At 37.5% G+C, this 15,334-nt stretch overlaps 1 protein-coding gene across 1 annotated transcript; it reads right to left on the bottom strand.

Annotated features, from left to right (window-relative positions):
• Nucleotides 1-9,625: 9,625 nt before the first annotated feature.
• LOC116174450 lies at nucleotides 9,626-12,887 on the bottom strand. The gene is made up of 5 exons (XM_031492368.1): nucleotides 12,674-12,887; nucleotides 11,643-12,620; nucleotides 11,346-11,594; nucleotides 11,110-11,296; nucleotides 9,626-11,061 (listed from the first exon to the last, which is right to left on the bottom strand). Exons 1-5 carry the CDS (start codon nucleotides 12,749-12,751, stop codon nucleotides 10,901-10,903), a joined length of 1,653 nt encoding a protein of 550 aa, XP_031348228.1. The 5' UTR covers nucleotides 12,752-12,887; the 3' UTR covers nucleotides 9,626-10,900.
• Between the last annotated feature and the right edge of the window lie 2,447 nt (nucleotides 12,888-15,334).

The raw sequence follows: 15,334 nt of genomic DNA, 5'->3' as shown, positions 1-15,334 counted from the left end.
TATGTCTCGGTGACTCCGCTGCGATAATCACGAGCACGGCATTGCCGTTGTGTTGCCGAAGGTCCGGAGGCTTTGGGGCTCCTATAACGCCGGCGGCGAAGGCAGCTGCGAGAACAAGAACGGCGTTTGCTTCGACAACGTGTACGATCACGATGGCGGCGTTTGACCTTGCGAAGCTTACGTTCCAACTTACATAAACGTTTTGCCAAATCTTGTTTTGAAATACTAGCCTCCGAGTCGCTAGAAAAGTCCTCTGAGGGACTCATACCTAACTAAAACCCTAAAAACCTAAGGGTAACAGGAATTAGAAGTTAAAACTTACAGTTGAAAACCTACAGTTGAAAAAAGTGAGGTGCTAACACGATGTGTACGCAACGAGCACTAAAAGGTGAATGAGCGCAGAGGGGCGTGGGTCGAGTAAGATAGACGCAGGTAGCGGGAAATTCAAATATTATTCTTTAAACCTAGTGCGCAACAGTACTACATGGGTGTACTACATGGTGTATAATCTAAGTGATATTGAGGATTGGACACTGATATATAATATTAAATTTATTGGAGTACTCAAATAGAATTTATGGGAGAAACAATAATCTCAAGTTCAAAAATGCTCTCCGAATGCACATGGTAACGTTAAGTACGCTTATATTCTTACATTTATCCACAAATGGGATGGCCAGATTATTAATGTGTATTATGAGAATTTGGGGTTTGGTTAACTTATTACTAAATAACATGGCATTACACTTAGTGGGATTAAGTTGCAAAGCATGTTTTTGGCAAAAATCACGGGTAACTTTCCAAATCATAGGCTTCATTTTTATTTCTAATTTAATCAGTCTTTCACTAACGAAAGCATGATTACCTAGTGAAACAAAATAGATCGAGTTACATCAAAGATTTTGTCAAGAATTTAAAAGCTGAATTTTCCAAACTGAATTTGCGTACAGGTGAGCTAAAAGTTGATGAAGTAAGACAGGTTGAAACGTTGATATTACGAACTGTACAGATGTAAACTTTTCACAAACAATACGATCCACTAACTAAGCGTGCACAGAAAGGAGATGTAATATTTCGATTGTATGAAGCTTTAACTGATACACACTTTATATGCATCTGTCGTTAGTGACCGTTAGGATCTGGAAAACAATAAACTAAACAAATATAGAAAACGAGCTCCTGGGTATGGCTATAGCATGTGCAAAACCAAATTTTACACCTGATGTTAGTTTTGCCTTTATTTAAAATGTATATGTATTCATTTAATTGCTTCCATTAATAAGAAAGTTGGTACTGCGCATGCGCAAAACCAAATTTTGAAACTGGCGTTATATTTGCTTTTATTCCAAGTGGCTATGTATCAAATTTGATTTAAATACCGTTATAAATAAAAACTTTTGCAATTCGGTTTATAAATGGTCGAGATGCGAAAAGGGCACTGTGAATGTTGATCGATTAGGAATTGCGTTTTATATGGCTAAAGCTATACGCATATTGAATTTCATGCAATTCAGTTCATATCTCGCGGAGATGTCAAAAGAGTCTTCCTTATCTTTTGGGCTACAATGCCAATTCACGAACTCCGATCTACAAATTCGTTATCGAGATATCGTGCTAACGGACGGACAGACGGACAGACACCGCAAAATTATAAACTCACTAGAAGCTCGTTAATAAGCGATAAAAAGTCGGTTAAATGGTCCCGTATTTTAAGGCCGAATGTACTATCGTATCTTAGCAAGACACAAAAACAGATTGTTTTTAAATGGAGTATCTAATGTTTTATTTTTTATACGTTTTGGATTTGGGACCCAAATTAATATTAGTAGTTTCGTGTACTAAATCTTCACCAGTCCACCAATTCTGCCGCATATCGCGATCGTTGCCATTAATTTGATTTAATCAAGCGACAAGCGTCATCTTCAGAGATATATGTATTTGTTTGCTATTAAAATAGAATAATATTTAACTACACGTTATTTTTTTGTATTAAAACAAAATTAAATATTTGTTGTTTGTTGTTTTTTTAACTAAATTTGATATTTTATCGTGTTTTCATTAAAACCAAATTGTATAAAAGAAGCGAAAAATTCTACCGGAGCCGAGTCGATTCCAAGACGACAGAAAAAATGATGAAGGTAGTGCTTTTACTTCTATCTCTTGCGTTGGTTATTTCCTGTGCTAAAGCAAGCGCAGCGTCTAAATCAGGTAACTATATCATAGCTCATTGGAAATGAACCAAAATTATTTTTTTTTAGAGCTGGCTTTGCAATCCAAACAGGGGGGCAGTTTAGTTGTTGATATTGTGAATTGTGTAGCGACTGCTCTCACAAATAGCGCCAATAGTGTGTCAGAAGTCGTAGAAGCATTGAGACTGTCTCTGGTCAGTATAGGATATTGTGGCGATATTGATCCAACTGCAGAAGGAGTAGTGATATTGGTAATAGAATGTTTCGTGGAAAGCGCAGTATTTATAACTGTAGATCAACTTACCGCAATCCTTGTTGCAATATTATCCCCACTACAGGAATTTCCAGGAATACCTACATGTATTAGAGACGTTTTTCTCAACTCATGTAACTGCGCTGGATATAAAGCGATATGCGACGTTATAACTTCGACCCCCCTTATACTGGACCTTCTTTTAGGTTTGATACCCACTCTTCTGACGGTTTGCAATCTTGCTTAATCAATAGCGATGTAATTTTATCTAAGAATTTAATTAGCCGATAAAAGTTTATTAGGTGGTGGCTTTATATGTGTAAATGTTGTACTAGGATTAACCTTGCTATTAAATGATTTTATTCTGGTATAAGAATTTATTGGTAAACACTTATCCGTTGATGAATACTATTATTTACTTGATATCAGAGGCAAAAATTGGGTTCTCCAAATGGAATTAGCGGTAGTGCTAACTGTCGCTTTAAGATCAGCACTGCTGTTGTTTAGGTCGATAGGTGGCGAATGTGTAACAAAATAACCGATAAATTGATTTCAAATTCCATCCAAGAGCGACAATCTTTATTTTAATACCTTCACATTGATAGGATTAAGTGAAATGCACACGTTGAGGGATTATTATTATTATTAATGCCCGTTTGCACAGACACATTTAAGCGGAGCTTAGCTCAAGCGTAGCTTAAAATCCATGGCAACCATTGTCTCAATAATCGTTGCCATGGATTTTAAGGGACTAAGCTCCGCTTAAATTTGTCGGTGCAAACGGGCATAAATGAGCTTTTTGAATGAAAATTTGAGGTGTGTCAAATGTTGCTTTAAATAACCAAGAAATCCGAAAAATCACCTATAGATTTGCAATTGATTAACTGCCCGTCTGTACGTGGGCGTTTTTAGTGAGAATTTTGAGTCAACAACTACCTTACTTTTGCAGAAGAATTTTCTTCAACGTAAATAGAGACATCTATTAATAACAAGCAGTATACAGAGATTAACACAAGCAAATATAATACTTCTTTGGCACAAGCAATATATTAATTATTAATGCCATTGCACCCCCTCTTTCAGCAATTGTATAAAGCAAAAGGTATATGTGTATCCCCTCAATTTATTCATTTACTTATTTATTATCCCTCTCTTGTTCTGGGCCCTCAACAGGCTCTCGCCCAATTACAGAGTGACCCGCATAAAACTTTTTAGAGGTGCCTCTGCAGAAGGTCCATTTGCTGTTCTCTTTTAATAGCAATAGCGTTCAGGTCCAAAATATTTTATTTTATTGGCCATTGGTTGGGAGATTACGGGACAAAATCTTAGCCTTTTGTGCCAATATACTGTGATCGAATACCTTAAGAATACTACAATTTACAAAACACCTGAAAATACACTGCACGCAGGGGCGGTGCGTTTTAATTATTTGCATGGGGGCCAGGGCCAATTTTCTGGAATAATAGGGATCTAGATATGGATCATAAATTAGGATTGGTTTCTTACGTTTAGGTACATTCTATCGCTCGTAGAAGTCTGCGTGTCTGTTCAATATCTCTGTCTCGGTCTCAGTACCATGTGGTACATTTAATTTGCATGGGGGCAATGCACCCTTAAGATCACTAACATGGGGGCATTGGCCCCGTTGCCCCCCATAAGTCGCCGCCCCTGGTGGAGATATTACAGTATGTTTTTCTGCGTGTGTTTTAGTTAAGTTATTAGTGTTGGGAATGGCAATGTTTATTATTATTATGGTCGGTGTTTCTTGTCAGAACTCAGGTCTAGCCTGGTTAACTAATCGCACGGATTAAAATCAAGTAACTATTAGTGTCTGTGTCTGTGTCTGGTGAAGTTATGTAGGGTCCTAAAAAAAATTCATCATTGGAAATCTAGGGATGGAACGTAATTCATACTTACCACACAAAGCTATTGATGGGCATAATAGCTAACGCTATCAGGAAAGGGGAAAACAAAATGGTATGGCAATGTCTATAATACAAATGGATTTTTGTGTTTTATCTATAAGTGTAATGTCTGGTCTATTATTGTGGATAGTTTTGTCTGTGAGTAGTGTCCTGTCCCAATATAATTTGTGTGTGTTGTTTTCGAGTATGATCTGTGGCGTGTATTTGTAGTATGGTGTCTTATCTGTTATGAGATTGTGTTTAAGTGCTAATTTTTGATGTATGATTTTAGCTACCTGATCGTGTCGATGTTTGTATTCAGTTTGTGCAAGTCGTGTGCATGCCGATATTATATGTTGGATTGTTTCTGATGTTTGTGAACAGAGTCGACAAGAATCATTTGTCACTGTTTTGTCTTTATGTATGTGTTTTTTATAGTTGCGTGTATTAATGACCTGGTCTTGTATTGCTAACATGAAACCCTCAGTCTCCGGGAAGATATCACATTTAGACAACCAAGTGTGCGTTGCTATAGAATCAACACAATCCTGGCTAACCTCTTGTGGAAATCGTCCATATAAAGGCTTTTGGTTCCATGCGTGTATGTTATTTGTGATGTATGTAAGTTTGGATGTGGGTGGGAGCATGGCCTAATAAGAGTATGGTCTGCTATTCCCGTGAACGAAATCTCGCACAAGTCGCGCTTGACGTCACGCGGTTGTAAGTATACACTGAAATATTGTACATGCTCATATGATTAAATTTGTGCTAATATTTCCATATTCCATTGCATATGTGATAAATACGATGAGATATAGCTAAATTACTTTATTACAATGGTCCATTTTGTGGTGTATGGTTGCAATAATAACAATAGAAAAATTAAATACAAGTTATTATAGATTTCCAAAACATTTTGATGGCTACACCTTCACTCAACGATCTAATCCATCGTTAGTTTCATGCTAGTTGTGCCGGGGTCGGTGATTTAAGGGGGTTTCATGAGAAGCGCCCTTCTTGGAAATGTAAAGGTTGTGATGCAACTGTACTTACTCCTGATGTTGATAACAGCATTAATCGGAAGAGATTGCGTAGTGAAAATGGTGAATATATCATGATTGATCGTAGTGTTTTTCAAGTGCTATTGGATTCCATGAACGAAATGAAACCAGAAATTGTCGAGATCAGAAAGGAAAACCAGATACTTATAAAGAAGATATCTTACGTTGAAGATAAAATAATCAGCTGTAATAATAAACAAACTTTACCTTCTTACGCTAATGCTATCAAAGGCCATGAACGCAAATCATCCGTCCATAATCCTTCTACGGTCAACGCTCGCAAAAATTCTGAAGTTTTCAACAGTCCATTACGTAATCCGACCATATCAGTCGATGAAGTCAATAAAGCTACCAGTGCTATTAACAACATGCCAAAGCCGCAAGTCGATGAGGACGGTTTTCAAAAAGTTTGCTCGCGCCGAAAGGGAATCAAAAAACCAATCCTTGTTGGCACAGGTGATTCAATTAATCAAACTGATAACACAACATTGTTTGAGGGTACTGAACGTCGCCAATGGATTTATGTTGGTCGAGTTAAAAGTGGCACTACAGCTGATACCATTTCTAGTTATGTTAAATCTTAATGGAACTTATCTGATGTATGCGTGAAACTGATTGATAATGAAGATATTGCCTCGTTTAAGGTTGGGGTGAGAGAATCCCAGTTGCAAAGTCTTCTTGATGCAAGGAAATGGCCTAAAGGAGTAGCTGTAAGAGAATTCGTTTACATTCCCAGTAGAGGTGGTTCTGCGGCGAATGTAAATTTTCAGAAGGGCGGAAGTCAGGTAATACAGACTTAACGAGTTATTATCAAAATGTACGTGGCCTAAAGCCGAAAATCAAGGCTGTTTACTGCAATTCCCTGGCAGCCGATTTTGATATCATAAGCCTAACTGAGACTTGGCTAACCCCTGAGATTTCTAATGGCGAACTGTTTGATAGTAACATGTACACAGTGTATCGCAAGGGCAGATCTGTCGAAACAAGTGCCAAAAACCGAGGAGGTGAGGTTCTTATTGCCATTAAATCATCGTATAAATCATTTCCTGTGACCGTATCACCTGGTTCTATTGTGGAGGAAATTTGGACAAAAATTGATTTTAAACATCAGTCAAGTTTTCTTGTTTGTTGCATTTATATACCACCGAGTTTATCAATCTCACATAAACTCTGTAAAATCATTTCAAAATCGATATCCAAACACCAATTTTATCCTCCTGGGCGACTATAATCTGAACAATGTGAACTGGGACTATGACCTGGACGATGCCGAAAATCAAGGCTGTTTACTGCAATTCCCTGGCAGCCGATTTTGATATCATAAGCCTAACTGAGACTTGGCTAACCCCTGAGATTTCTAATGGCGAACTGTTTGATAGTAACATGTACACAGTGTATCGCAAGGGCAGATCTGTCGAAACAAGTGCCAAAAACCGAGGAGGTGAGGTTCTTATTGCCATTAAATCATCGTATAAATCATTTCCTGTGACCGTATCACCTGGTTCTATTGTGGAGGAAATTTGGACAAAAATTGATTTTAAACATCAGTCAAGTTTTCTTGTTTGTTGCATTTATATACCACCATTGTATTTATTATAAATACAATGATACCACCGAACTCATCAATATCTGTTTATCAATCTCACATAAACTCTGTAAAATCATTTCAAAATCGATATCCAAACACCAATTTTATCCTCCTGGGCGACTATAATCTGAACAATGTGAACTGGGACTATGACCTGGACGATGCTCGATATTTTAAATGTATATGTTCCTAAAATTAAGTTTTATACGTCGACTTACCCTCGTTGGTTCAACAAACAACTGCAATAAAAAACTTGCCCACAAACAATTTAAGCAATCCAGAAGTGATGACGACTACTCTATCTTCTCAAGTCTATGCAATCAGTGCCGCATATTGACCAAGCAGTGTTATGAGAACTTTATCAGATCTTGTGAAGAAAATATCACTGTCAATCCCAGATTGTTTTGGAAATTTCATCATAATCTAAATAGGTCATCTAACAGCTTACCATTCATGTTTAAGGATGGTAAGTATATCTCAGATCGACATGAAATTGCCAATCATTTCGCTAACCATTTCGCCAATGCCTTTGTGGAATGTATTCAATCTGGCAATTCGTTCGCTACGCTTGACGGCACAAGACATTCAAGATAGGCTTGCTAAAATGAATGTGAAGGATAGTACCGGGCCGAATGGGCTCCCTCCAGTGTTTCTAAAGAGCTGTGCCACGTCACTGTTTTTACCATTATTTCATCTTTTTACATCTTCGTTGAAAGAAGGTGTTGTTCCGTCCAGAAGGAAGAATTCGAAGATTGCTCCTGTTTATAAGAGCGGTCCCAAATCTGATTTCGGGAACTATAGAGACCCATTACAATTCAATCTGCAATACCAAAGCTACTTGAAGCAATCGTTGCCTCACAGTTCACCAAGGCCCTTGGTAACGTGTTATCAAGCAACCAACATGGTTTCATCAGCGGAAGATCTGAATTACATCTTTGTTTCTCTGGATAAAGGCAATGATGTACACTCGATTTATACCGATTTCTCGAAAGCCTTTGACACAGTAAACCAAAAAATATTGATCTTCAAATTAAGGAAGTATGGTGTGGGGGAAGCTGCGCTTAAATGGATTTACAATTACTTGAGTAGCCGTACAGCACAGGTCCTCATTGAAGATACCTGGTCAAATTCCTTCGTAATAAGATCAGGAGTACCACAAGGCTCTCATCTTGGTCCTCCACTGTTCCTGGCTTTCATTAACGATATTTCATCAGTATTCATATCTGAACATGCGCTTTTCGCCGACGATCTCAAGATATACAGGGCTATTGGTGGTATCAATGACACTGCAATGCTACAAGACTTGGTGCAATTAGAACTCTGGGTGTTAAACAACGACTTGCAGCTTAATGTGAATAAATGTTACACTATTTGTTTTTCAAAAAAATACAGTCCTTCTGAGCCGAATTACTACCTTGGTGGTCAGTTATTAGATAGTGTCGACTCCATCAGAGACTTAGGCATCATACTGGACAAGAAATTCAATTTTCACCTCCATTACGACCAAGTGACATCGAAGGCAAGTAAAATACTTGGACTTCTTAAACGCCAGCGTAACGGTTCCCGTAGTATAACAGCTCTAAGGACACTATGCTTCTCGCTTGTGAGATCCCATTTGGACTACTGTTCCGTTATATGGTCCCCTTATTATGTTTCCCACATCAATCGCCTACATTAATATAAAATTAATACATGTCCTTTAGCAGCCTTTAAGATTCAACAAGAGAAGAGCTTTGAATGCCCTTAAGATCCATTACGAGTTTTAAAGGTCTCTAAATGGATCGATAGACCTTTGAAAGTCCTTAAGAGCGTTAATGAATCGCCAACAGTTCTCAAGGACAAGGACAAAACTTTTTTAGAACCTTCAAAACCTTTTATAAAGTCATTATAACTTTAGCCATCCTTAATACGCGTCACTTGAAAAACCTTGTTTAACCTTTAGTACACATTAAAAGACTTTTTTCTATTTCGGTGTTACAATGAGAATTTTGTGCAACTATTTTCGGCAAAAACAGTGTTTCAATGAGTGCCATTGTAACATTGTTTTTGGTAACTTTTCATCTCTAAGTTGGCAGTTCGCCAAGACGTCAACGTCAAATCATCAGATGTGAAATCAAATTACGTAAAATTTATGTGTTTTCCTTGATTTTTGGTACACGAAGAACTAACTTAATACATTCCAAATCAGCAGTTTATACACCATAAATAAATTTATCTTCGAATAAAAAATTACACATTCACGGAATTTAAAGTTTCCAAATGCCAGTGTTGTGTTTATCTCATATATATAAGAGAAGATATATGGTTTATCTACGCTGCCAACTTAAAATTTGTCAACGTAAATGTTGTTGCCAACTTAAGACATATTAATTCTAAAGTTTCCTGTAGTTTTTCATAATTACTTTTTAATTAAATTAAAGCCCCGAAATAGAAAAAAGAGTATGAAAAACACGTGTTACAATGCTTTATTGTAATACTACGCTGCCAACTCATTTGTCAACGTAAATGGTGTTGCCAACTTAAGACATATTAATTCTAAAGTTTCTTGTAGCTCCGCTTCGCAATGCTTTATTGTAATACTCCTATCTTGTGGACACTCGTGGCTCCGCTTCGCTACGCCACTCGTGCCACAAGATAGTCGTATTACAATAGGTCGCATTGTAACACTTGTCTTCCAATATACTATAAAAGCTTTTGTTTGTGATTAAAAGTCGTGTACACCCGTTAGTCGCAAATAATCTCTATGCAGGCTCCAAGAGTGACCTAAAAGTGTTATAGTCTCTTTCTTCCTTAAGAGCCTTAACACATTTTAAGAGCTCCTAACCTTTTGCAAAAACCTTTGAGCGTTCGACGTTGAAAATATATATATCAATTTTTGAATTTTTAAGAGTTTTACAAAGTTTTCAAAAGTCACCCAAGAAGAATATAACATGGCATAACCTATACAAATAAAATCAATAAAGCAAGAGTACAACAAGAACAACAAAATACAAAGGAAAAAAACATACAAATGAAACACCTCATTACCTACATTAACAATCAGGTAAGTATCGAATCAAATGCAATAAATCAACAAGAACGAAACACAAGAGACATCATAAATACAAACGAAAAACACGATAAATCATTTAGTTTAAACACATCTATGAGCAATTAGGCAAAACAACTCGTTTATTTCCCTGACGATCTGCAGATCATCGCGTTGTTTACATACCATTTATCGGTGCCATAGTATCTGGGGTTAAGTACACCATTCCTCCTTTGTGGTGTCTGGTAATGGTTAGCGGCTTCACAGTCTAAATGAAATTGACGCTACTGTTACTGTTACCAGTAGATAGGTACTGTTATACAATAGAAAATCTAATCATTTCAATCTAATAAAATAAATTCATCGATTGTCGTTAATGATAGGAGATTTTGATCTATTTTCACACAAATGTGTGTAATAGTAACGAATTCTGTTTATCAGTATGTGCATACAGTGTTATCCTTCAATAAATGACCATTATTATTATTATTATTACTAAATTTTAAAAATGAACAGTAGTTCTAAGCATATACCTATACCTACAGCGAGTGGTATAAACAAACGAAACAGCAGTATTTTCACTTAGGTACTGACGTAGGGACCAAAACTTCTGAAATTTTGAACTGTGCGACAGAGAAAGTCATCTTTGCAATATCCCAAATTCAGAACGGATCATTTAACTAATTAAAATTTTAGTGTCTAAAGAATCACGTGGTTAGATAATTCATAGTAAACGATGTCCCTTAAAACGTAGAGCTGTTTTGTTTCTATACCTAACCCTGCAAAAGTACCTACAGATAATATAAACGAAAGCATCTGGTCCCACTTTTTAACACTCATGAGTCATGATAATATGTCCAAGCTGATATTGATTAAATCACTTTTGATGCAGCTGCAGTTCATCTTCCAATAAGTCCATGTACTTATATGTATTTTCCAACACTTCCTGTGCAATGGACTGATCGGCCATATAGACAGCGTCACAATTGAACGACAAAACTAACCTATCATCATAGGATAGCGATCCGAACATTAAATCTGAAACAAGCGTAAATCAGTCCAGGACTTGCAGATTGTGTCACGTACCGAGACCCAGCAAGTGAGGGCTCCAAAATATAATATCCCGCACACTGAAGACTCCATCGTTAAAGAAAATCTTTGGTGGTCCTGGTATTAGGCTCACGCATACGGTGCTGTTGATATGACCACATATGTGACGTACCCACGACGTTGGAAGTGCTCCAAAGAAATAGTGGAAAACTATTTTGGACACCTAAAGTACTATGTAAGAAAATATTAATTTAATGTTACAAATTGCGTACCGGCACTTCAACCGATGTCTTCATTACGTCCACCAGCCTTCTAATCGCACTTAGTTTACTGAGAACTGGCATATTTTCGTCAAATTCATCGTTTTCGACAAAGAACGGTACCTTCAGGCACAGTATAATAAACCTATTGTTCAAGTGAATGTCACTGACATCCAGACCAGGTTGTATAGTTTTTAATTCCGTATAGTTTTGCACTACTGGAAGTGTTAGGGTTATATCATTTGGGCAGCTTTTATGGTACTGAAAAGACGATGTCAGTGTTTCAATTTAATTTATCCTGATGTATACCTTTATGAAGTGCTCCTTCATACTTTCGCTAAACGCAGCGAGCACAATTTCGGGAACCGATGCGTTAGTGTATTTCCTAATTTTCTTGACTTTTTGAAAGTACGTCCCATTTTCATCGAGAGTATAGGCCACCTTTTCGTTATTGCTGAGTGCTTTTCCATGAAGTTCATTGTGATCATGGCATTTTAGTACCACCATGGAATACAAGGCGGTGGGAAAATATACGATTATTTGCAGAATAAAGTAGACATAATGGAGAAGTGTTGCGAATTTAATTTCTTCGGTTTTGACGTACTTCTCGAAAGTCGAGGGGTTTGAGTTGTTTAACTTGTCGGTTAAGAGTCCGACGAAAAATTTCAAAATGGTAATACCATCAGATACAACGTGGTGAACGCGTAGTACTAGGGGATAGCACTTCTTACTGCTTCCGTTGTCTTTCTGTTGGAGTGGTTGTGTTCCAAAGGCGACATCCCACAGCAGTGGGCCATTAAATGGTTCAAAATACCAGTGACTAATCAATTTCTTTAATGAGTCATTATTCAGTTCGCCATCAATTGTCGGTAATCTACGTATGCATTCGTGCATGTGAATGTTGGTCTTTTTTAAAAATTTGTACCCAGAAAAAGTGTCAAGGGTTGTGAGTAATTTACCCAAATGCGTTTCATTCTGCATTATGGTATCTGTCACTACTTTATTCAAGAACTCACGAATTGACTCGGTGCTGGTCTCCGTATCAGTTTCAAACAAAACTACCGCAGTGATGGTGTTTTGTTTCATCGTTTGAGTAGCACTTACCACGTCCAGTCCACGCACGAGCCCACAAAATTTGTCTCCGTACTTCCGACGCAAAATTATCGATATTATCATCCGATAGCTCATTAGAATTGGATACAGCACAGCGGATAGTAATATAATCAATATCGTTACCGGAACAAATACCACAAATAAGAACACATCCCTCTTCGATTTAGTTTGTCTCTGAAAAGGTGGCAACAGTAAATTTTTTGGCGGCCCGTAAGTCATAATCTTACCTTGATTTCTATAGTGTTTAATAACAAAATTATGAACGAAACCACGAAAGTAAAAACAGCCACATTAAGATCACCCATGATCACTTAACATACGAAGATGGCATTAAACTGCCACAATACAAGTAATGGCCCGCTTAATGGAGTGCTAATTAGATCACCTAAACGCTTATTGGATTTTTACCCGATTTATTTAAAATTACGTATTTTAGTGAGTAGGTAGTTCCGACTGCTTTTACAATTTCAGATTTCCACTATTAGTATGGGAAATTTCTATGACCTAGGCAATCGGAAATATGCGTTTAATTACCTACTGTTGTTAATGCGACTCCATAATTATGTAACTCCAGTGTATTTAAGTAGTACCTACTTACTTATAGGATAATGTTATCTGCTTCTATAGTAATGCCTTCATCCTAAGGGCTGAACTTTCAAAAACCGACCCTTGTTTATACCGCGGTACAAGATCCCACATAAGGTCAACCTTCGCTAATCTGTTTACCGAGTCTCGTGGAATTAAGTCAAGAGTAGGTACCCTTAATTAAAATTAATGTAAATAATATTTCTATCTGCTTCTATCACATGGAGAGGGCATATGCGCACTCGCTTACATCGATGCGTACACCACAATTAGTTGTTACTCTGCGTCTTACTCTTTTACACGAAACAATACATATGTCTCTCTCTCGCGCGCTATTTAGAATTGTGACAACCGTACTGTTCGTTCCGTGTGAAAGAGAAAGACGCAGCGTAACAGCTACTCGTGGTGTGCATTGAATGTAAGAGAGTGCGCATGCGCTCTCCCCATGTTATAGAACCACCACCACCAACCGGAGCACACTTTGAGTAACGCTGGTTTGGAGAACAATCTCCGAACGGCCATAATAGATGCGTTCGAAGCTAGTTGCCCGTTGATACATCAGAGAACCTCACAAAATAGGGGTACCCACCTGAAAATCTCTAGTACCTGTATGTTTGCATGGAGGGGTTTTTTGATTTCTTGTTCTGAATCACTTCTAGGTACAGCTAGGATTTAAAACTATAGTAAGTTATGCAGATCACATAACTACAATAATAGGGTGCAAAGGTGGTTTGAGAAAGAGAGAGTTTTGGTTAATCCAACAAGACCTATCCCATGGGAACAGACGCGGCTTTTCCTCTACGTCCTACGAGACGTCTATTTCCATGGCGAATGAAGTCGAATTTACACAGGACGTTGACTACATTTGAACAAAACAACAAACGAACCCATCAGGGCCTTATGAACCTGTAGACGAATGTTTAGAAATGGATTGGGTCTGACGCCAAAAATGAACCAGTGGAGATACATGATGATGATTAAACGTGTACATTACGTATGCGGCCTTCGTGTGGTGGAGCGGGACTGAGACACACTGAGTACAACGCTTGGTCTGTTTAGGTATAAGAGGGGTGATGGCTATAGCACTAACGGCAGGCAGCCATGGAGGCCCTTCTTCAAAGGCTTACTAATTAAAGATAAACTCTGATGCAGGGCATTCAAAAGAAAGGCATTGCGCCATTCATAATGTCCAAAGAACACGTTGTAGAAATGATTCATGACAGATATCTATCTGATAAAATTGCTGTACCAACAAGAGATGAGGTGGGAGTACAAAAAACCCTCCCACTAAGTTAAGTGGAGAATCTTCATAGTACACGAGGGCCAGGTAGCAATACAAGTGTGGGACAAACTCTGTCAGTTGGTGCAAAATAATAACGTCAAGCTGATGTAATATATGTAATATATAAAATGTATGTAATAAGTTATATTATTTATTTGTTACTCAGTTGTAAACGTTGATTAACAAGACAAAACGCAAACGGGTAAACGTAATGTTTAAACGCTACTGACTTGTAAAACTGACAGCTGACCTGTAAAAATTTTACAAGTTAGTAATCTAGTCATTTCATTGGCCAGAATTAGTGCGAAGTCTCTGTTACATGGATAACATGATATTTTAGACATTTCTTTGAGATCAATTTAAGAACTAATTATTTACGTTTACTATTGTTTACAAATGAGTAACAAATAAAATATTGTACATTATACTCCAGGTAATAGTTTTTGCTGGCTCTAGGAGATGACAGGCTCGCCTGACGGCTTGCGAGTCAACTTCTCCTATCCTGGCTAATAATGTAAAATACTATTAATTCTGATATCATGGACGACACGGATTCTGAAGAAGGAAATAATGCAGATCTGAACAGAAAGGGCCTTCTAGGACTAAGAGATCGAACTCGTCTGGGACGACCAGCATATTTTAATGATTACGTTATGTTAACATACACTGACGTAATGAAAAGTGTAGATAAAGAGCTTCGGGAGAAAGCGATAAATGAGGAAAAAATGTCTTTTGCGAAAAACAAAACCTGGATTCTTGTAAAAACCGAAGAAGCGAAAGGCAGAAAAATTTTGAATAGTAAATGGATTTTCAAAGAAAAAGAAAATGGAACCAGGAAAGCTAGACTAGTTGTAAGAGGTTTTCAACAAGAAAGAGGAATAGATGTTCAAGAAACATATAGTCCTGTGGTAAATATGGCAAGTTTGCGAGTACTTCTTACGATAACGGCTGCTAAAGAATTTAAAATAAGAATCTTTGATATAAAAACAGCGTTTCTTCATGGGGAACTGAAAGACGAAAC

This window comes from Photinus pyralis, unplaced genomic scaffold (assembly GCF_008802855.1).
Source record: "Photinus pyralis isolate 1611_PpyrPB1 unplaced genomic scaffold, Ppyr1.3 Ppyr1.4_LG6, whole genome shotgun sequence".
Taxonomy (NCBI): domain Eukaryota; kingdom Metazoa; phylum Arthropoda; class Insecta; order Coleoptera; family Lampyridae; genus Photinus; species Photinus pyralis.
Note: the sequence above shows the minus strand (reverse complement) of the source record. Positions and strands in the feature narration are given on the sequence as shown.

What these genes read in the sequence shown, in the direction of transcription:
- LOC116174450 (XM_031492368.1), bottom strand. Translation starts at nt 12,751, where the DNA reads ATGGGTGATCTTAATGTGGCTGTTTTTACTTTCGTGGTTTCGTTCATA. An exon ending in TAAACACTATAGAAATCAAG is followed by an intron (nt 12,621 to 12,673) that starts GTAAGATTATGA and finishes CCACCTTTTCAG; the next exon opens with AGACAAACTAAATCGAAGAG. An exon ending in TGAAGGAGCACTTCATAAAG is followed by an intron (nt 11,595 to 11,642) that starts GTATACATCAGG and finishes TCGTCTTTTCAG; the next exon opens with TACCATAAAAGCTGCCCAAA.